This window comes from Phalaenopsis equestris, unplaced genomic scaffold (assembly GCF_001263595.1).
Source record: "Phalaenopsis equestris unplaced genomic scaffold, ASM126359v1 Scaffold000745, whole genome shotgun sequence".
Taxonomy (NCBI): domain Eukaryota; kingdom Viridiplantae; phylum Streptophyta; class Magnoliopsida; order Asparagales; family Orchidaceae; genus Phalaenopsis; species Phalaenopsis equestris.
The window spans coordinates 743,946-768,085 of NW_018165185.1; the positions used below are offsets into that span (position 1 = coordinate 743,946).

Sequence of the window (24,140 nt, forward strand, 5' to 3'; positions counted from 1 at the left end):
GGCATCGATCCATTCCTACCAGAATGGCGCGGCTGCTTTCGAAGTGGGCTCTGTGGATTTCCTACGGGGCAGACAATCATGGTCCATATCCGCTCATCAACCTACAAAGAACCCGAAAAACCCTAGCTTCCCTCAAATTATCCTCCTCCTCAAGTAGCAGCAGCAGCAGCACCACTGCCGCTGAATATCTTCGGTTAAGTGATGAGGAGCTGATGGCTCAGTGCGAGATGGACACCTTTAAATCCTCCGGGCCCGGCGGACAGCACCGCAACAAGCGCGAGTCTGCTGTCCGTCTGAAGCACCTCCCCACCGGCATTATAGCCCAGGTCCAATTGTTCTCCACATCCCTAACACCACTTTATTTTAATAGTGAAATTCGTTTGGTGAATTGGGGTTTTAGGTTGAAATTCAACAGGTTTTTGTTTGCTTGTAGGCTGTAGAAGACAGGTCGCAGCACAGGAATCGTACGTCTGCATTGTCTCGTCTCCGCATTCTAGTGGCCTTAAAAGGTGAGGCCTTTGTTGAAAAACAGGCTTTTGGCTTTCAGGACCTTGTGTTTGGGGAAAGGTTGTGTATATCAGATTTGGTAATTAGGGTATTATTATTTGTTAATATTAAAAATGTGACTCGAATTATGTGGGTCTGGCTTGTATTAGTAGAAAATTATGAGTACACAAACTGAAGATTGCTATTGTTTGTTGGATTGATCTTATTATAGCTTTTAGATTGAGATCCGTGTACTATTGCTTTATTATCCTCTTGAGTAATTTTTAAGGGGTTTTGCAGAGGTTCAGAAATACCATTTTTTAGACGAGTTTACATTCTCTACTTGTAACTCTCTTTTGATATAATGAATTCTCCTTGTCTGCCTATGTTTTATCCCATATTGAGATTTTTCACATAAAATCTTTGCATTTCTTTTATTTATTTTTTTATTTATTGCATCAATTTTATAGAAAATGATCTAGAGTAACTTTTTTTTAATTTCGAGAATGACAACAATGAAATTCAACATTTCGCTTTTGGAGCATGACATTAGATTTTCTCTTTGGTAGACTAAAATATGTGCTCTTGTGGTGTAGCTGAATTTAGATGATGCACTACTAAGATTTGACAAATCGTCATCATTGTGGACATTGCAGAAGAAGCAATGCAATGATCTAATTATTTTATTTCATATTCATTTTTATCTATCAAATCAAATTTTATAAGATGTTTTGAAGGTGAAGAGAACCTTTGCATTATGACTGAAATTAGAATAGTTTTGCATGATGACAAAACTCACTAGTAATTTCCATTTAAAGTAACATTTACACTCCGATAAAATATTTGACAAGTTGTTTCTCTTATATCACATGACTTTCTTTATTATTATTATTATTTTTGATTTAGAAGCTATGGAAGTTAACCATGAAAAAGATTTATGTTAATTCTATTGTGTTCGTTGCTTTCATCATATACAACATGTAGAGATAGACATTTATTTTGGATGTACTCTATGATGCTTTATTTTTTTATTATTATTTTTGATTTAGAAGCTATGGAAGTTAACCATGAAAAAGATTTATGTTAATTCTATTGTGTTCGTTGCTTTCATCATATACAACATGTAGAGATAGACATTTATTTTGGATGTACTCTATGATGCTTTATTTTTTAAAGAGAAGATGAAATAGTTTGTGGATGAATCTGCTTCTCAGGGAGAAGATATTATGGTTTAATAGAGGACTTGAGAGAGAAATTTGGTGTTAATATGAAGTATATGAAAATTTAAAACTAAGGAAGATCTGCAATCAATGCAAGTGAAAACGACATCAAATCTGAATATTACAAACCACAAAATAGAAAAAAAATCCTACTAATTAGAATAAAAATAATTAAATCACTCGTTAAGTTGTTAGTTATGATAGAGTTTTAATTGTCTTTCATAGTGAACTTTATGATGATTGAGTTCTTGATTCACTTTGCACGTTTCATATATGTTCCAATAAGAATTGATTTTCAACATATAAATTATTGTCTAAGAATATGGTATTAATGAGAAATAATAGACAATAATGCTCATTGTAAAGTATCTGGTATTAGAACTATCAGAATCAGGATGTTGATGGAGTTAGTAGAATATTTGGAGATGTGAAATATGTCCTTGATTGGAAAGAAAATTTAATTTCTTGAGTACTCTCGATACTAAATGATGCAAGTATTCTAAATGAAGTTTTGAATGTTTCTAAAGGCTCTTTTGTTATGACGAATGGACATAAAAAAGCTGCTGGATTATATGTCTTGCAATGCACTACAACGATAAGTGACAATTATTGCTTTTTCTAAGCTAGAGTATTATTAAATAGAAGTTTTATGAGTGCTGTGCATTTGAAAAATAAAAGAAATTTATGTTTAGCACATACATCAACATTAATAGGGGATGCTAGATTGCATACATTCTGACCTTTGAAAATTATCCATAACATCGTCTAAAAAAGGTGCTATCGATTATTGATGATTTTTTAAGAAAATTTTGAATTTTTCTTAAAGGAGACTAAAGTTGCATTTATTATATTTTAGAGGGAAAGATTATGGTTGAGAAATAGATCGAGAAGCAAATTTAATGTTTACGTATCGATATTATTCAAGAAAATTTAATATCTTCTGCAAATTATAAAAAAATTTAAGCCACTTCATAATTTAACACTACTCTACAACAAAATGTTTTGACAGAGTGAATGAAGGGCTATAATGAAGAAGGTATGTTATATATGCTCTAATGCTAGGTTACCTAAGACATTTTTGTTTGACGTTGCTTCTGCAACTTGCTATTTGTTAAATTGCGTTCCTTCAATTGCTATTGATTAGAAGACTCTATAGGAGATTTGATCCAATAAACTCACTTATTAGTCTAATCTATGGATTTTTGTCTATTATGAATTTGCTCATGTTGATAATGATAAATAGAGCTTTGATCAACAAAATGTTTTTTCTTAGGTATAAATTTAAAGTTAAATGCAACAAATATAATGCTCGAAAATAAGAAAACAATAATCATTTATATAAATGTTGTATTTGACTAGTCTACCGTGTTATGCTGAACACCTACTTTAGGATGTAATGATGTTAATTAAAATGAGAGGTTTTTTAGAAAAATTGAGCTTCAAATTGAAACATAATCTTTTGGTATGACTTTTTAGTTAAGTTCAGTTAATCACGGTGACACTGATTTTCTATTAGTACTACAACAACCACTACAATTTTACATTATCAAGGATAGAAAAGTGAAAGAAATTAAATAATGATAGATGCATAGTGAGACAGATTTGGTTGCTTATATCTTAAGTGCGGTCGAATGTATCAAAGATGGCGAAGAACCTTTTAGCTATAAATGTGCGATTAATTCCGGCGATTCTAATAAATGGATGATTGCTATATTGGTGATGAAATTTGTATGTTGCAAATTGGTGTTTAAGAGCAATGAAGATACACCAAGCGTTGAATATGCTTGATACAAGACTAGGTTAGTTGCAAAGGGATTTAGTCAGATTTTAGGTATTAATTATACAAATGTATTCTTTCCACCGATTAAGCATGGTTTATTTTGAGCTTTACTTGGTATTGTGGTTAATCATGACTTTGAGCTTGGGCAGTTAGATATAAATTGTGTTTTTGCATGAAGTGTTCGAGGAGAATATTTATATACAATAATTAAGGGCTTTGTGGTTATAAAAAATGATTGTTTTTTTGTTCAAGGAATTTTTTTATGGTTTGAAATAGTCTGTTAGGAAGTGATACAAGAAATTTTAACTCATTTATAAACATTTATGAGTTTATGAGTGGTTACTATAGTTGTGTTCAGTTTTAGAGGAATGACTATGGATCATGTGTCTAATTGCTCTTATATATTGATGATATGTTGATAGTTGCTAATAATAATAGAGAAATTGAAGGCTCAATTGAGTTTTAAATTTGAGATGAAAGATTTTAGAGTTACAAAAAAGATCTTTGGCATGGAGATTCATGAAGATAGGAATGCAGATAAATTATTTGAGTCAAAAAGCGTATATTGAAAACATCTTGCATAGGTTCGTTATACAAAATATCAAACCTCTTAGTATTATATTAGTTGGGTATTTCAGGCTTCAATCAATTTGTATTCATAATCAGACAATAAAATTGACTATATGTCTCGAGTTTTATTTTCTAGCATATTTGTTATAACATTTTCTTTCCAGACTTATCATATATAATTAGTGCAATGAATAAGTACATGAGTCATATGGGTAATGAGCTTTAGAAGCAGTTCAATAAATTTTTATGAATTTATGTGGAACTGAAGATGTCTTCTATGCGGGAGAACTACAAATAAAATCACTGGTTATGTTAATTTAGACTTTGTTGGAGATCTTGATAGGTGGAGATCACTTGTAAGATATGTATTTATTGTTGGTGGTTGTGTAATTAATTAGGAGGACACTTATGGACCACAATATTACTATTATAACTAAAGATGAGATGTTTATTTTAAGAGCTTAATGAAAACTTGATAATCATTACAGTGATGTGTGATAATCAGAGTATCACTAAAGATTAGATATTATATGAAAGAACTACACACATTGATGTTCATTATCACTTCGTTCATGAAGTTATTACTCGTGATGATATTATTATCAACAATAATAATGACCATGATAATCCTTATGATATGATTACCAATGCACTCTTAATTGCCAAGTTTGAGCATTGCTTGAATTTGATATTCATTGATGATTTTTAGAGTTTTTTATAGAAGATGTGGAGAGGATTTTGTTGAAAATTGAAGATTTATTCTGCATATTTTTCAAAAGTTTATATTAAGGTTTAGATTTTTAAATTTACGACTCAAATTATTTGGATCACATTCACTTTAGTAAGAAATTATAAGTGCCCAAATTGAGGTTCTCCACTGTTGGATTGATTCTATTTTAGCATTAAGCGGACTTGTAGAAGTCCATAAATACTTATTTTCTTTGTATGAGAAACAGTCTTTCTCTTTAGTTTGGTTTTAGGCGAGTTGACACTCTACTTATAATTTTCTCATCCGATAAAGTGAATTCTTTTTTATTGCCTGTGATTTTTCACTTCTTGGATTTTCACACATAAAATTTGTATTGCATCAATTTACAACAATTATTATTAGATTTTTTGTAAAACAAGTTCAAAGTTATCACAATACCTGGAAGAATGGCTTTTGTTTATTTTGTTTGCTATGATGTAGCTGGTATTTAATTTAAAGGGATTCTATTTAACCTAGTTAACATATTTTGCTTTCCCAAATTAGCTATTTTTACTTTGGTGGTATCCTTCTTAGGTATTCTTCCAAAGAGTTAGTTCCCAAGCAAACAATCCAGCTTTTGATATCTTTATTTACAGGCAGAACATATTCACTTGAAATCTTTGCCATTGCCGCTGAAATTGCATTGGCTGATTGTTAGTTCTATAAGTTGTTGGATACAAATTTATTGTCATATAGCAATGATTTGCTTGACAAATAGAGTTCGAATCTAAAGAGTATGAAGCGAGGAAGAGTGATTTAGAAAGACTTGCTTAACTCAGTTTAGATTTGGACTACAATTCAATTAACTTGACCTAAGAGATTATAAGTGTACATTAGTTCTCCAATTATCTTATCTCCTTTGAGTAGTTAAAAATAGTAAGGGGAAAAAATCTTTGATAACATAACTTGTCCCGGGTGAGCCGGTGTATTAATTGCAATTAATGATGTGAATTTTAATTATTTCTAGTATATGTATCAACATTAAGGGATTACCTATAAATATCTGTTGTTGGCATTCATTTCAAGATTCTTTTAGATCTGAGAGGGTTGAGGGGCGATGTAGGGCATATAAAGACTTGATGCATTGCCATCGAAATTATTTCAAAATATGAATTTTTAGGTATTTGTAATCCAAATTAATTCGATCTACGAAGATGACAATAAAGAGTTGGTAGATTATATGCGATAGCATAAATTATGGGCGTTAATTTACCTTAAGAGGGTACAAACTCAACACCTACCATGTCATTAAAATTTTAATGGAAGTAAAAATAATTAATTTCTTTTTGATTATTTTGAAGAGATTAAATGTTAAATACGCCAAGTTGAATCATTTCATAGGAACAAAATGGCATCGTAGATCCATTTCCAAGCTAGGACGATGAAAACATTAGTGCATGTAGCTTGCTCTGGATAGATTGTAAGTTGTCTAGTAGAGTGGAGCAATCATTCATATTATTCTAAGTGCATTTGATCAAATGATTGAGCATGATATCTATGTGAAACAGGTTCATCAAACATATTAAGCTATTAATGTCGGCAGATATCAGCTTCAGATGCTCAACAATGACACTCCATGTTGGAGGAGATTAATTATTGGAACTAGTTGAAGATTGATTGCTAGCGATTCATAATAGTCGGCATATGTGAGACCATCATCATATGTTGAATCATTCACATAAGCGGGAACTTCAAATTATGCTGGATTTTTGATATATAAGGAACCATCATTTGATCTATTGTGGAATATTGCTGAGGGTGATCATTGGAACTTGGAATTTCAGAGCACGCCTACGCTTGCACTGCATGATATGACCTAACGTTTGGGGAATCATCCATGTATTTACCATTTGCCCCAATTTTGAATGTGGCCAAAAACTTTGGTTGTCACAACACCAGGAGATGAGTTTGAACAAGGTGATGAACATAAATTACGACAACAACTATTAGGAGCCTCAAGTAGATTGCACCTGGAGTAGGTGCTATCCCACCATGAGATTGTGCATTGTTTTATGTATTGAGTGACTAGTGAAATTTACCTCGTTATGTATATGTTTTTAATTTATTTAATTTAAATTTTTCTTCAAATATCTTTGCTATTTTATATTTTAATATTTAGCAACACATACTCGTCATTTCAAAAATCATTTCAACTCAGAATATATTGATGATGTTGAAAAAAAGAAGCCAATTTTGAAAATATATAAACCTAAAAGTGTCATTCCAATTTTAAATTTAAAAAAGTTTCAAATGTAAAAAATTAAAATTAACAAATTGAAATAATACAAAGATGAAATGTGAATCTTGTATAAATAATTAAAATTTGCATAAAAAAAAATGTACTTAATGGGTGTTCTCATGTAAAATTTCATTAATTGGGTGTTTTTGCTATTTTTAAAATTTTCTTTTATGATCTTCTCTAGCCTAATTAATTATTAAACATACTCATTTCTCAATGTACCCTATTAAATCAAGAAAATTTTGAAGTCCTTAGTTTAGATTTCTATAGTCATCAAATTCTCTTTATTCAGAGTTTGATTTCGTAACATATCTTTAGTTTTGTAGGCTTTGATTGATAATAAGGCTTATGCTCTTTGGTAGAAAGTGAATGGGTTTGACCGATCACTAATGATGGTGTGGTATGTAGAGCCTAGAGTATTAAAGGTAAATTCTTAGCCCATTTGCTATTGATGCCCTTGATGTTCTTTTGGAAGAGATTGAAGATTAGCTTGTCTGCGGCTTCAATATTTCTGTTTATGATTGGACAATGAACCGAGTTATATATATGATAAATTCGATCTTTTTGGCTTTTTTCGGTTCTCCTGCTTGAAATTTGCGGACAAATATCGATTATAATCATTATTTATGAGAAACACCGATAAAAGATATTGGGCCATATTAAAATGTGGATAACTACAGTAACAATTTTACCTAAAGTTTTAGCTGCATTTTTTTTATAAAACAATCAATCATTACTAGAATAATTTTGTTCAATCACTTGTTTAGTGAGGAGGGCCAAGTAGGTTTATCTCTTAGACAACAAGTTACCATGGGCTGGATATTGGTTGTAGTTTGTGAAAGAGTTGAAGTTGTATATAAGTTAATTTTTGATATTAAACACAACTATATGAAAATCCTTTAGCATCTTTTCTTTGAGTCGACCAAAAAAAATATTGTTGCAAGATTGTATTAACAAGTATCATTCTTTCTGAATGACTTTCAAATTCACTGGAATGGACATCCTTTAATATTCTAGCTTGATTCTCAGGCACATCAGAGGTTGGTTGATGTGATAGGTTTTCTAAATAAATTGTTATTAAGCAGCTAGTGCCAAGTAACTTATTCTAAACCCTATCTTTGAATGTAACAAAAATTTTCCCAAAAATGAATATTCAATAAATCGGTCCACCAGCTAAAGGAGGCTTTAAATTTTATTGATTTGGCTTCTTTAGTTCTTTGATAAATTAGTTAAATAAATGGTTTACCAAACTTGGACAACAAGTTTGCAAATTATTTTTCTTCTCTAAGAATTTATTCAATTGGTAAGTATTTGAATTTGTCGATTTCAATTTTTACATTGAAAATACATATTTTCAGATAATTCATTTCTATTTGTGTTGGCACTACTTGGGGATGTGCTAGTTGTACTGGCATTACCGAGATAATTTGACTTGGGTGCCTTATGTTATCATCACCGTCATTTGGACTGTGAAAGTGGAAATTCATTTTAATGTATTTCCAATTATATGCTGGTTGAGAAACACTAGTATAATATTTTAGAGCTTGTAGATTTTTTGCAAATGTGCCATACTTCATGGCTTTGTTCCCTTTGAGGTATTTTTCATGCGGAAAATCTCCTTTATTGTGTATTTGTTTGGAATTTTTAAGTTAAGAAGACGTTGAACTGTAGTAATCACATGGTTTTGGAATATTCTTGGATATGAAATAGTTTGGCTTCATGGAACCTTCCTACTCTTGTTGACTTGCAATTGTGACAGTTGGCAACCATTGGTGTCTGAGGATTGTGGTATCCCTTTTTTGCCCATCTTTCCATTAAATAATCTACTTTCTATGTCAATTTTAACTCCTTCCCGAATTCTTTTTGGAGCAAAATTCTCAAAAATCAAGTACTAGGTGTTTTTGCTTTATATTTAGAGAAATAAAAGGTAGATTGCATCATAACATTTGCAAGGTTAATTAAGCATCAATGCCTTTTTTGGCCCATGAAGTGATGAGCTTATCCTTGGAAGCTTTATTGGAGTAGCTCAGAGTTCGAGAGGGTCCCTATAAGTCATTATGAATCAGTGAAAAAGGAGCAGGAGTATAAGGGTGGGGTAGATATTGTATACGTTAATATTTAGCTAAATGACAAATCTCACATTCAAAAACTACATAGATTTTTATTAATAAATATCAAAGGATATTATTGTTTTAAATAGTGAAAACTGAGATGACCCAACTACTCGCTTATAGCAGTAGCAGTTCTAGTGAAAACTGAGATGACCTAACTACTCGCTTATGTAAAAGCACAATAGGACATCATCAATGCTTTTTTTTTCTGGAAGAAGTAGAGCACAACTACTCGCTTATAGCAGTTCTAATCATTCTCCCCAAACAACTATCCTGAAAGACAAACATCTAGAAAAAAATGAGCAACACAATCAAGACATATGTTAATTTACTGAATCGACAAGTGGTTACACTTTAGCAAATGAATCTGTAACACAGATCCCACAGTTAGCCCGACTGTAAGAACAACAAACCCGTTACCCATAATGCAACTATAGGAGCTGTCGACAAATTTTATAGTATCTCTCCTGGAGCACGAGGGATATGCTGAGAAGCCTTGTGAACACCTGATCATGTGGTCCATGACACCTGAATCAATAATCCACGGAATAGTATAATCAAAAGCAGTTAGTGTCATAGAATTGTTACTTTGACGAACATGGGAGGTCGAAGGGCCGAAAGAAAACTAACTAGATCCAAACAACTTAATTAAGTTTTCCATCAGACTCTTGATAGAGTTTGGTGATTCTGAGATGGTTCGAGTGGGGTTCGACTGCACAGTCGTGGATTATGAGGTCTCAGAGAGTCCTTTAGTAGCAGAGGTTTTGGTCGAAGACTTATTCGCTGGTTTCCGGTGAAACTTCCAACACTTGTCATAGATATGCTATGATTTGTGATAAAAATCACATGTGAAGTGATTGACTCGTGACGACGTGGCAGAGTGTTGAGTACTATTGGAGACCAAGGTTGAAGGTTCGACTGAAGGAGTGGAGGTGCCGAGCATAATAAGTCTATTTCTTTCTTCTTGGCGAATCTAGGTGAATGCTACCTGAGTTGAAGGATTCCTATATATGGGTAGTCCCGACATAGAGGATTCAGACGGCGGGAAATCCTGTAGGGAAGATCAACGGCGGTAGGCCCTGCAGACGGCGGGCTAAAATGAGATTTAGCCTGCTGGAGGGGAGGTCTAACGACTAGAAACTTCTACAGGAAGGATCAACGACTGAAATTTACAGGGAAACAACGACGGGAGAGCCGACAGGGAAGATAACAACTATAAAACTGCAGGAAGAGGGAGACCAACTGTTGAAAGTTATGGGCGAGGGAGGCCTACAGGATGTTCCGACGACGGGAAGAAGGGATCAACAACTAAAAACAACAGCATGAGGAGAAAAAACTGCAGTGTATGGAGGCCCACACTTGAAAACTGCAGGGTAGGGAGGCCTACAGGATATTCCGGAAATGGGAAGAAGGGGCTGGTGGCTAGGGTTAGATCATTGGCTCTGAAACTATGTAGTTTTTAAGAATTGAGCATAATAATCTTATTGATATGAAAGGAAAGTCATAAGTACATATTACACGACTCCTAACATAGGAAATATATAAAATAGGAAAGACATGCAATTAGGAAATGTATAAAATAGGAAGGAAACATATAAAACATGTAATATCGGAAAAGAAAATAAATCAATGCTAATATCTTCTAACAGCTTTCATGGAGTTGATGTGCCAAGCAGTGACAAGAGTTTTAGACTACCATTATTTCAGATTATGGTCAACATTATCAAGATTTGAAATTTCACTAGTTAATTGCTTAATTTTGCTTCTCTCGTCGATTGCCAGTTTTACAGATTAAGCTCACACGAGATATTGTGCCCATTGAGTTTTGTAACCATAACTTAATGAGTTGAATTCTAGGAATAATAATCAATAAATACAAGAGTGAGAGGAATTGTAGGGTGGGGCCATGTGGAGAGAAGATATAATTTATTTGAGCGCTTGTCATTGCCACTTTATACAACATTATCAGAAGAGAGAATGAAAAACTTGCATGAGGCTTGGATACCATGTAGAAAATAATGACAATGAAAAATACTCTCAAGAGTATTTATATATTAAAAAGGTTGATCACCGTTCAACCCCATAGTTTGATCGAGGGGCGGATCCTCTTCCAGAAAGGTGTGCAATTCGATCATACACAAGGATCGAACCCCCGACCCGAAGGACTTACACTAAAGGGAGCAACCAATGAGTGAGGCTCAGGCGTGTATATATATATATATATACATCTCCCATAAATATTATAAAAATGAAATACAACAAAAAAATTGTTGGGCAAATAAGTAGGGGCCGGCGATCTTACAGAAGGGTACACTGATTGCAATTTGAATATCATAAAGAGACAGATCCAATGATATAGAGCTATGATCTTTGTGCCTTAAGATCTCTGATATTTTTGGAGTAGTACAATTTCAACATATTTGTTCTTCTTTGAACTGCTCATGTATAAGACAAGCAATAAAAGGATGAAATAATGTCATTTAGAGATTAAGGATGGTTCTTTTCATAGTTGATGCGATCCTCTGACCATTCAAAACAATACATGTTGCAATCAAATATTCATTAGTTAAAAGTTACATGTAGGACCTTTAGCCAAAGTGCAAATATAAATATTAACTCTAAAAAAATTATTTGAAGACCACTAGAATTGTTTGAAGCTAAATTTTACTCCCAAAAAATTCTTAAACTTCATTTAAAGTTAAATATTCATAAAATATTTTTAGAATGCAAAAAAAATGAAAAAATAAAAATAAAAATAAAAAAATCAAAGAGTTCCTTTTTCATGGCTTGAGGAAGAAAACTCAATTTAGGTGCCTCCATGGGATGAATTTATCAAAGTTCCCTAGAATCAATATTTATTCATCTGACTTATGAAGATTAGTATAGTGCTGACTTTAGTTTGGAAAGTTGTATGCATTTTTATTGAGAATTTTTATATGGTTAGCTTCATGTTTTTTTTATTTTAAGCTGTCAAAAACTGCATAATTTATTTCTTTGATAAATATGAAATGGTTATAAAATGTATATTGATATTTAGGTATATAATAGGGATTTCATTATAGAAATTGGAATAAAAATTATGGATTCTGTAGTTAAAATTAAAATTATTTTGTTTATTTTAAGAACATAGTGGTGATTTTCCAAAATGAGGTAAACAAAGTATAAATAAAAGTATTTTTAAGGGGATGTTTGATTTGCTGAAAAAGTAATGTAGTATAAAAGGAATATATTATATTTGGAATACTCTAGAGTAGTTTGGTTATGTGAAAAATAAATGTAGAACCTTAAATTTTTTAGTTTGGTTTTGAAGTGAAAGCAATTCAATATAAAATACACCTGTCAACAATGGCAGTTATTAAATGTGGCGGGTAGAGGGAGGTGATCTGCTAATGGCGGCTGAAGTTAGCAAGTGTTGGGCAGGCAACAATGGTTTGTTTGGGGCAGGTGGGGGTGGGCGGGGAATTACTGACGGTCTATAACGGTAAGAGTAGTGGCGGTTGGCAAATGGTTGCAAACAATTCACCCAAATCCAGTGAATTTCAAATACATTGAAATTGAACTAGAAAATAAATTTTAAATACATTGTAATTTTACACTGCATTTGTTTTTATTCTGACCAAATGTCTGGATTTCCAAAAAAAAGAAATGCAATGCACTCTTTTTGCTACTGACCAAATAACCCCTAAATGATTTGTATGTACAATTGTTATATGTTAAGTGTGGTTCAAAATTTGTACTATCCCCATGGCATTTTTTTGATCAGTCTCGCTTGGCAAATTGCGACAATCATAATTAAGTCTTTTAATTTAATCTTGTGCTTGTCCATGAATTCTGTATTCTTTGAAGATGCAGATTCGTATTCTTATAATTCTTCACCCCTCTTTCTTCAAATTTGTAACCAAGATATTGATAGCCTAACTAGTGCAGTTAATTTGATGTATCCTGGCCGCGATATTCTTCTAGCGGTCTCAATAGAAGGATTTTGTTAGGTCAAGAACCTCACTAAGAAGATAATTCAAATGAGAATTTCAATTAACTATGTCTTTCTTGTAATTGCTGCAAAAAACCAGCTGAAGCAAGAAAATAACATTATCATCGTTCTCTCCAGAAATTTTGCGTTATTCATGCTTGCTAGCTGAATTATTTGTTTAACCATTCTGCATTTCTTTGAACCTAGTTTACTATGCTGATTGTCTGGTCAATTTGCTATAAATGATTTATTTTCAATAATTATTTCTTAGACTTTAACCGATGTTGCCACCATTAGTTCTTTCACTGTTTCTACAAGGATCCTATAATTTTAAAATTTAGTGTTTTTTTGAAGATATTTACAATTATTTCATTGCAATTTTCTAGGACCAGTTTTTAGCCATTTATTCTGATTCCACCTTAAAATCCATATCTATTTTCACCAATAATTAGTATTATATTTTTCTTGAACTAGTCAGGAATACTATAGAACTTGATGGATATAAACCTCCTTTAGAACTTCTTCAAATTCTTCCTGCTAAATCAACAATCAGGGGATCTGAAGTTGGCCCTCAAATTGGTCCTAACAATCCAAAGTTCACTCTGGTAGACTTACTTGCATTATGCTCTATATGCGTGTTGCTTATGTGAGCCTGTCAATGGTGACCATTTAATAGTTTTATCTCAGGGAATGCAGGCTTTATTGGATTTAGTCTCTACCGTTGAGGGTTCAGTTTCAGAGGCAGCAAAAATCCTGGGGTAAGTTCCCTGTGTTTCTTTCTTGGGATATTGCATACCTGCCACAAAATTTCTATGTATTTACATATTTAACACCTAAACTCTGATATTTCATCCAAAGTTCTATGCATTTAAATATTGAAGTTTGGGTGTTAGATATGTAAATACAGAAGAATTGCATGGTATGTATGTAACTGCCCCTTCTTTCTTTTGTGCCTTTAATCTTTTTGGTGAATACAATTTTATGCAAAGTAAATGCGCATGAATTTCTATAATTGAAAAAAAAAGCTAATTGGAACTTAAATTTAAATTCTCAGTCCCCAACTGAAGGTATGCATTATTATTAAGGGGGAAATGCTTGGAACATTAGCTTATCAGTTTTTTCATTTAATTTTTCCCTTGCTGTTTTCTGGCTTAATTATGTTTTTCTCATCCGGATCATTGGACTATTATTTATTTTATGGATCTGAATCTACTGCTCTTTTATTTAATTCTGCTTATGCTAGGGATTCGTATCATGCAGGCATAAAAAATTCTTTACTTATTTCGTTGACAATGCAGGCTAAGTACGGGCGCCCTGTCAAGGCTCATACTTTCAGATGATTCTCTCCGAGCTGCAGTAAATGAACTCAGAACATCCAAGGTGAAACTATATTTTTTGGGAGGGATATACCACACAATTCTTATATATTTACATATCTAAAATCGAAACTTCAAAACTCAATCTGTATTATCAAAACCAAAACTGCAACCAATTCTGGTATTCAAAGATGAAAGGCATCTTTTCATGCATATGTTTTGATATGATAGTGTTATATACGTAAATATCAAAGTTTAGGTGTTAGATGTATACATACGTAAGAATTGTGTAGTGTGTGTGTGTGTGTATATATATATATATATATATTGAAAGCCCAAAAAGACTAATATATTAAATAGAAAGAAAGATACATATACAATGTGTGAGAGGGCCTAAGCACCGCACCTGCCCAAACAAAAAGCCACAGAACGTTTCAAAACTAGAAAAAATAGAAAATACAATAGATACTAAAATAAAAAACCTAACAATGCCGAAATACATAGTATCAAGTGGCTAAAGAGCGACCCTGGCTAGAGAGCGACCCAATTTGGTCTTGCCTCTGCCTCTAGTTCTAGGGAAGGAACAAACTAATAAGCTGGTAAGATGATCGCCATTGCTAGTAGTAACCAATGTATCATCCAATATGTTCCCAAGCTGGAGTCGGTCTCCATTCTTCTTCCTCCTGGAATAGACCTGCCATTCCTCTTCCGAAGAATCAGTCTGATGGGGTGGTAGAGCTGAAGCAAAAGGAATTCCAATCGTAGTACCCACAATAGGTTCTAGTATATGTGAAGTATGAGTTGCCTCTACACCGGATACTTCCTGAAGAAGTGGAGCTACGATGCTCTTCTGATTATTAGTATGAACACTATCATTTGTAGGTAATAGTTCATCAGTATTGTTTTCTATGGGATTTGAAGGCTCCAGCATCATATCACTCGCAGTAACAGTAACAACAATGTCATGAGGGGGTCCTCAGGGGCAACATACACCTCCTGTTTGGTAGTATCATTCTCAGGTGGAACTAAGATGTCTAGAGTAGTGGGATTAGACCCATCCTTATTTATTTGAACCTTAGATTTCAAATTTGGATAAAATTTGTGGCATTTATCAAGGATATGACCAAATATCTTACAACGGATACAATATGGGGGTCTGTGCTCCATGACGATTTGTTGCCAATAACCATTATGAGTTGTGTCCAACCAGACTTCAGTAACATTAGATAAAGTAATATCACTTTCCACAAGTATTCTGGCTACCGAGGGTCTGGTTAAGTTAAAAGTAGGCAGATGTAGCTTCAAAGAATTCTTAAGGATGACCCCAATCGAGTAGAGAACCTTATGGTGAAAAAAAATGCAGCTTGAGACCAGGTAAACTAAACCATACCGGTACAGTGGGAGTTTCATGTTTTGGGTCGAAATCAGGAGACCACTTGAGTAGCTTCATAGGTTTACAAGCGATGTTAAGATATTTTCTGGAGAAAATTCGAGTGTAGTCATCAGACATGAATAACTGAATCAATACATGTCTCCCATTCATGAGCCTCACTTTCCACTTTCCTGTTAATTTGAGGTCATGAAAACTTTTCCAGATAATTTTCATAGGTGGTTATCCCCTCTGAAATTTCTCAATAAGATCAAATTTGAATTTGTCAGTTAGAGTTGAAATTTCTGACTTGGAGAAAAAAAGTACTGTCTTCCCACTTTTTCTGCTTGCATTCTTAATAAAGGGACAGTCACTTATACCATCACGATGCTCCTTATAACTTAAAGGGAAGACAACTGCCGTCTTCCCTTGAGGATTACCCACCACGTAGGCAAAGGAGGTTTTGTCAGGTTCAACCGAAGAAGAAAGAAGCTCCATCACAACAAAGAGAAGCCCTGCAAGTCGGGCAGAGGGTAAAAAAGACGAGCCGAAGAGCTCGGGGCGAAGCTGCGCAGAAGACAGGAATCGTAATTGAAATGCACAGAAGACAGGGCGACGAAATCGTAGCTCGGCAGATGAAACTGCGGCTCGATCCGTGCAGAAAAGAACCGCAGAAGCTGGAAGGCGCGAAAGAGGAGACGACGAAACCACAGAAGCAGAAGCCGAAGCCCTTCGTCATTTGGCGCAAAAGAGAAGAGGACGATCGCAAGGTAAAGTCCTTCGTCGTCGTCGTCGTGTGCGGGAAACTGCGTTGTAGTCGTCGAGTATGGAATTAAACCAAGGTTTCACAATCGGTCGAAACCCTAGCAGAGCAGATCGCCAAATTTCTCTTTCTTTTTTCTGCTACCTTTCATGTGCTTGATTTCATAAATAAGTCATTTGGGTGCTTGGTTGTTTGAACTTTATGTGATAGAGGAACTGCTGCTCTTTTCTGTTGGGGTTTGAGTACAAAAACCACTTTAACCCTCCTCGAAGAACAATGGATTAACAGATAGTGTCTCTAGTTTTAGATGATAATGCCCTATTGAACTGTAAATCTGAATGAGGTTTGGTTATTAATAGGCTAAGTGATTAATTCCATTAAAAATTTTTATCTTTATATCTTTTACTTAAGTGAATTTATTCTGTGAAGACCAATGGTCAGTGAAACGAGTTGACTCTTATAACAAAGGCTTTGTGCTTCATTACTTGGCTCAGCATTTGTATTGCTGCCACATGGTCAATCCTCGTTGTTTTTGATACATTTGCTCCTTGGATCAAATGAATAGAATACTAAATTTAATACTTTGAATCTTGAAGCGATGTCTAGTAGCATTTTGGATAGTGGATCTGAAATTGCTAATGACGAAAGCATTCTTCAGTTGCAATAATTGTTCAATGAATTGGAAATCAGTAATTTAACACATGAATCAATGAGAATAGATCATTTATGTCACATACGCCAAACTTTTAGTGATGTTCAACACTGAAGTAGGGAATATCATATAGGAAAAGAGATAGAAAATACATATTTTATTAGAAAACTATCAGAAATACTGAAGTCTGATGTGCTTTAATGAACTTTAAAGCATGAAGACGCTCAAAAAATCAGTCTTTCTAGCTACACATTGTAAGGAAGAAGAGCCTTTTCTTAGTTTTTTTAATCATCATTTAAGGAATGATTGGATTGTATGCCAACTATTTTTCTTTCCCAGAAGATATGAGAAGTTATGTAGCACAACAAATTCTGCTTGGATTAGATTACTACTGGTTTCTTTGTACCGTTGTGGTCAAGCTAAGCTCTTGCACTGATTTGTTAAGCCGCTAAACTGAGTATTTCAGCTTTTCATTCAGGGCCTGAAACCTCTCAAGTGAGTTGTTGAAATTCGCAGAAGAAGCATATGGATTAGGTATGCAATTTTCCTCATCATATTTGACACATTGAAAATAAGATTCATTTCTAAACATTTCTTGGAGAACTTCTCCTGTTTATGTTGCCATACTGGTCTTTAATCATCATTGGAGCATACTTCTGTTGATACTTTCTGGTATACTAAGGTATCATTAAATTTTGTTTTTTATTTATTTTATGTTGGAATAAAATGTCAGGCAGCTTTTTTTTTTTTTTTGCTATACTGAATGGAAAACAGCCGAAACATGTCTTTGAATCTCTGCCCTCCTGAAGGAGCAAAATCCCCAATCATTAGCAATCAAACGTCCATAAAATATCATCAAGTTGGCACAAGCTGTTGAAGTGAAAAAAAGTTGGATACTTTTCCCATAAAATAGTTGGAAAAGGCTAGTTTCTCATGCAATATAAAGATTGTTGTTTAAGGATGTGGCTTCAAAAATGAAAATCATGAATCGAATCAGGCAAAATCAAGTCTCTTTTTTTACTTGCTAGTTTTGTACTCAAAACACAAAAATAAGAATAAGTTTCCTCATTCATCTTCCAGAATAATAGCTTCTTCCCATTAGCGTATTACTCAATAATTCAGATAGCAATCCCACATTCATACATCATTCATCCAAAATTAATGAATTATGATTCATAAATTAGCGCAACAAGAAAGTCATATAAAGGTGAAAAAATGTTGCTTCCTGATATTGGTTAATATTATTCTACTTTAAATTCAAGATGATATCTTTGTTCTTTTCAAAATGAGAACTCATATTGGATTGTGTTCACCCCCGAGCTCACCTCCGAGCCTAAGGCCAATGTAACAGCTTATTTTTTTGTGCCTCATCCTAGCCATCCAGTTTTTATTTTCTAAATAATAACTGGTTATGGTAGCTCAATCGATTGGATTATATGGAGAAGTGCATATAAAGTCATCTCCTAGATATGCTAGAATTGGCACAATTAGTTGATTGATCCATATTTGGTTGGTCCTTGACGACTGCCAACTTGCTAAGATATGTTATCTGTAGCCATGCTACCCAGTGGCTAAGACTTTTGCCCAAATTTCTTCTCAAAATTGTGTGGATTATTTCGTTCCTGCATTACTAACTTCAACAACCTCAACAATTGAGAAACTGCCACAAGCCGCATCTTGTACAAACTAGGGGCCACATCTTGAAGATTCCTTAATTCTCCCAAGCATCCTTTTCTTTGAATCTCCATTGCTTTCCGTAATATCTACCTTTTAATTGATTGGTCATAAGATGGCTGCCCATGTGGACTCCATCCTTTATGCTCTCCACTTGTCTATTACACTTATTTCTTATAAAACTAGGCAGAAAGTGTGCCCTTGTCACTTACCAAATCAACTTCACGCCTACAAAAGACTTGCTTATAGAATATCACCAGCATCAATGAACTTTAAGCCTAAAGGAAACTCTAAAGACATTTTTGTATTAAGGCAATCTTTAGTTCAAGTTTTAGGAATGATGTATACAGAGAAAAAAACTAGTTGTAGGCCTCATTTACAATGCAATTGACAGGTCAAAGTGTTGATAAACCTAAATTCTCTTTGTCAAACCACAATTAAGCCACTATGTGGAAGGGAACATAGCTTCCAAAGCTTGCATTATCTCCAACATGCTTTGTAAGTTTATGTAGTTTGTTGCAAAGACAGTTGTAGCATGTTATATAGGTATTATTTGAGAAAATTTGCCATCAAATTTTGTTGAACTTTATTATCTTTGTTTTTCTCAAGACGTTCTTGCCTTGCGGCTAGTTATCCAGTTTCTCTAAAATCAAATTCTGCAGTTTGTTGAGCTAAGTTTTTGCACTGATTTGTTAAGCCGCTAAACTGATTGTATTTCAGTTTTTCATCCAGGGCATGAAACCTCTCAAGCGATAGTTGAAATTTGCAGTAGAAGCACGTGGATTTGGTAATTTGTAAGTTTCCTCTTGATATCTGACACATTGAAATTAAGATTCATTTCTAAACAATTCTTGTAGAACTTCTCCTGTTTTTTCTGCTATACTGGTCTTTTTAATCATAATTGGAGCATGCTTCAGTTTGTACTTCCTGGTATACTAAGGCATCATTAAATTTATTTTTTATTTATCTTATGTTGGGATAATATCTCCTAATTTTTTTGCCATATTGAGTCAAAAACTACCGCAAGCATGTCTTTTAACCTCCGCCCTCCTGAAGCAGAGCAAAATCCCCAATCACGAGGAATCAAACATCCATAAAATATCATAAAGTTGGCATACTCTGTTCAAGTGAAAAAAAGTTGGATACTTTTCCCATAATATGCTTGGAAAAGGCTAGTTTCTCATGGCAATATAAAGATTGTGGTCTAAGGATGTGGCTTCAAAAATGGAAATCATGAATCAAAGCAGGCAAAATCAAGTCTCTTTTTTCACTTGCTAGTTTTGTACTCAGAAACAAAAGTAAGAATAAGTTTCCTCATATCATTCATCTTCTAGAGTAATAGCTTCTTGCCATTAGCGTATTACTCAATAAGTCACATAGCAATCCCACATTCATATCATCATTCAACCAAAATTATATGATTTATAAATTAACGCAACAAAAAAATTATATGAAGGTGAAAAAATCTTGCTTCCTAACCTTGGTTAATAATATTATTCTACCTTAAATTCAAAATGAAATCTTTGTTCTCTTCAAAATGAACTCATATTGGATTGTGTTTCTCCCTGCTAGCTCACCTCCACTCATTTGGCCAATGTAACAGTTCAATTTTTTTGTTCCTCATCATAGTCATCCGATTTTTATTTTCTAAATAATAACTGATTATGGTAGCTGAATCAATTGGATTATATGGAGAAGTGCATATCAAGTTATCTCCTTGATATGCTAGAATTGGCACAATTAGTTGATTGAACCATATTTGGTTGGTCCTTGATGACTGCCAACTTGCCAAGTTATGTTATCTGGAGCCATTCTACCCAGTGGCTAAAACTTTTGCCTGAATTTCTACGCAAAAATGTGTGTATGATTTCGTTCTTGCATGACTAACTTTAATAACCATTGCCTCTCTCTCAACCATTAAGAAAGTGCCACGAGCCACATCTCGTACAAATTATGGGCCACATCTTGAAGATTCCTCAATTCTCACATGCATCCTTTTATTTAAATCTCCATTGCTTTCTGGAATATCTACCTTTTATTTTATTGATCATATGTTGGCTGCCCATGCGGAATCCATCCTTTTTCCTCTTCATCTGTCCTGTTACACTTGCTTCTTATAAAACTAGTCACGAAGTGTGCCCTAGTCACTTACCAAATCAACTTCACGCCTACAAAAGGCTTGCTGATAGATTATCACCAGCATTAATTGACTTGAGCCTCAAGGAGAGAGTGAAGACGTTCTTGTATTGAGGCAATCTTTAGTTCATGTTTTAAGAATGATGGATGCAGGCTTCATTTACAATGCAATCGACAAGTCAAAGAGTTGATAAACCTAAACGTTCTTTGTTAAACCACAATTAGGCCACTACGTGGAAGTGAATATAGCTTCCAAAGGTTCATTCTATCCAACATGCTTTGTAAGGTTATGTAGTTTGTAACAAATGTAATTATAGCATGCTATAGAAGTACTTCTTGAGAAAATGGGTTTTGGGGAATCGGTTATGTGTCATCCAACAAAATTTAATATGTTTCGTATGACACAGACTATATTTATTGATATGTTGGAAGAACTGCACCAAATCATGGTCTCTATGGCTCCTTTAGGATGACTTCAAGAGAGGTGCTACATATAACTCTCTATATTTTATTACAAATTGAGTCTAACACATCATAAATAACTAATAAATATCTTTCACTTGGCTCGAATGCCTTGATCAGCTTATTTATCAGAAGTTATCGAATATGAAGAGCCAATATTCCAAAGTACCCCGATAGAGGTTTCACAAGATCAATGCTAAATGTCATACTTTAAGGTAGACTCATGTGTTTATCTTTTCTAAAATTTACTTACACGTAGTTACACTAATTTGTTATTTAAATGACTTAGGATTGTATTTGAGCAATTAATGGAATACATATAAATGCATGTGTCTAATAATAATAAGATTGTATATATTAAACATTTTGATTCATGAACATAGTTGTGACTACATGTGATTTCAACACGTGTTTCACTTTTGTAATAACTGAATGAGAATGAAGCACATGATAATCAGCTATTAAAATTTATTGCGGGAGTGATAAATTTAATTTCCCCGAGCTGCCTTTAGATTTGCTTGAGTAAAAGAAAATAAATATATTTTCTTTACAATACTAATGATTTTACTTTTAATAGAAAAATATTATTTAGTTGATGTTGTATATTCGTTATAAAAAGGTTATCTCAAGCCATTTCTTGACACGAAAGATCACATTATTGATTTTGAAAGATATAACCATATAGTTTGAGATAAAAATGAGATGTTTAACAAGTGGCACTCATCTCCACGTGATGTTATTGAGAAAATATTTGGGGTTTGGAAAAAAATGAGTTAGTCTAGGAGATATGCCTACATATTCTTTCAACAAATAAGTAAGGATTGTAGCTGTTGCAATGACTCTGCACAATTATATATGTTGACTTCCTTCACGCAGTGATATTAATTTTAGTAGTGCAGATGAAAATCAGTCACATGTCCCTCCTGAAATATATGAATATTGTCCAGAGCTGTTAATATTACAAGTTGATTGTGATTTAATTGATTCTTGTACACACCATTGAGAAGGTGTTGGAGAGATGAATGAGTTGCAAGAGCAAATTACGACTGCATTGTTATTGGATGAAGTAGAGTTGTCTATTACTTTTTTTTATTTTATTTTAGTGCTGTGAAAATGCTTAATGTTTATTATATTGGCTCTTTATGCAATGATATTCATGTTGAATATATATTTGTTGTAGTGTTTTTTTCATTTTTTTCAGCATGCATATTATCCCACTTAGGATGGCCATCTAGGCAACCGTGAGTGTAATATAAGTTTTATTTATATATATATATATTATTTAGAGGTCAATATGAGATATATGACCTAAATGGTTTTTCTAGATGACCTTTATGTTGCTATGAATTTTGACATAAATAAGATTGACAACAAGACAACTAATATCCATTTTTTTTTCAGTTATATGACTATTGAGATTCTTTTGGAGGGCCTTTGTGCTGATATGTTTCTATGACATATACAAGTTTGTATTATTTGGTTTAAAGGAAACCAAGATTTCATTTCTTTAAAATCTTTAATTTTCTTATAATGAGAAATTATGTTTCGGTTTATCTTTGTTCTGAGAACTCACAGTTTTATGAATATTTAATTATGTATTTCTATTATTCTTCTTAGTTAATATTTTATATAATTGTATCATTGTCCCATTAAGGCATGCTAATTTTATTTTATTAATTCGCAACTTTTCAGTAAATGTGAGCTCAATGACTTCTGGAGCTTCTAAAGACTTGTATTGCAACTTTGGATTGCAGTGATCATTCATTTATCACGAAGATAGAATAACTATGAGAAAGTTTTACAAGTGTTCAAGGAATAGTTCAACATACGAGTGTGACTTCTTTAAATGGACAGATCAATGTGATGATTCTTTCCCAGAAAGTGATCAGTTGTGGAGAGTGTTTTTGGCGAAGTTACTCCGTAGGATTGATTGTTTGCATTTCAAAATTAATATTTTGATAACATTAATTGTTTAATATTTTTTATTTTGATTTTGAAAATATTGATTGTTGTTTAATATATTTTTTTTATTTAAATATGACACTCAATAGGATGCAATGAAGAAAAAGGATTCATGTAGCCAAACTCACTTCGTGGGATAAAAGCTTGTTGTTGTTGTTGTTGTCGTCGTAATTTGATTGTCGAGTTACTAATTGTTAAGTGAGATGTTATTTCTAGGTGTAATACTTGAATTTTTGAGATCTTAAGGATTTGAATGTAATTTTTTATTTTCTTCTATAAATTATCAAGCATGGAATAATTGTCTTACAAAAAACACAACAATATAGAAATAAAAAATATCTTCTTTTCGTAAGGAGCGACAAACAAAAACTTCCCTACAACAATTTCCTCTCACAACTGTTGTGTTGCGGCTTTCTAGTAGGCTGCAACTACCCCATGCAGATCCTTAAACTCCAATTTTTACATCCATACCAACTTATAGGTGCATGGGGTGCATTTTTCTTTTTAAAAATTAAAATGGTGGTATTTTCATGTGATATGAAAGATTTGAATGGTATAAATGTAATAAACAAAAGCTTAGGTGTTTGAAACGTAAATAGATAGGAATACGAGTGATCACAAATTTGCTGTGCGGTGTCCGATCATGACTACTAAAATACATTTTTTTTGTATTTTTTTATTA

The 24,140-nt window shown here is 33.3% G+C and overlaps 1 protein-coding gene across 11 annotated transcripts in view; it reads left to right on the plus strand.

Moving 5' to 3' along the window:
• The window catches only part of LOC110030652 (peptide chain release factor 2), a 34,023-nt gene continuing 9,883 nt past the window's right edge, over positions 1-24,140 (plus strand). The window contains exons 1-7 of one of the 11 annotated variants that reach the window (XM_020733470.1): positions 1-326; positions 434-509; positions 13,599-13,729; positions 13,812-13,882; positions 14,423-14,504; positions 19,619-19,692; positions 23,251-23,453. In XM_020733470.1, the coding sequence (XP_020589129.1) occupies positions 24-326; positions 434-509; positions 13,599-13,729; positions 13,812-13,882; positions 14,423-14,504; positions 19,619-19,654 (699 nt within the window). In that variant the 5' untranslated portion in view covers positions 1-23 and the 3' untranslated portion in view covers positions 19,655-19,692; positions 23,251-23,453. Of the gene's footprint in view, positions 327-433; positions 510-13,598; positions 13,730-13,811; positions 13,883-14,422; positions 14,505-17,690; positions 17,759-19,618; positions 20,326-23,188; positions 23,454-24,140 lie in introns of those variants that run through there. The other 10 variants (XM_020733476.1, XM_020733469.1, XM_020733475.1 and 7 more) reach the window with 10 other exon arrangements.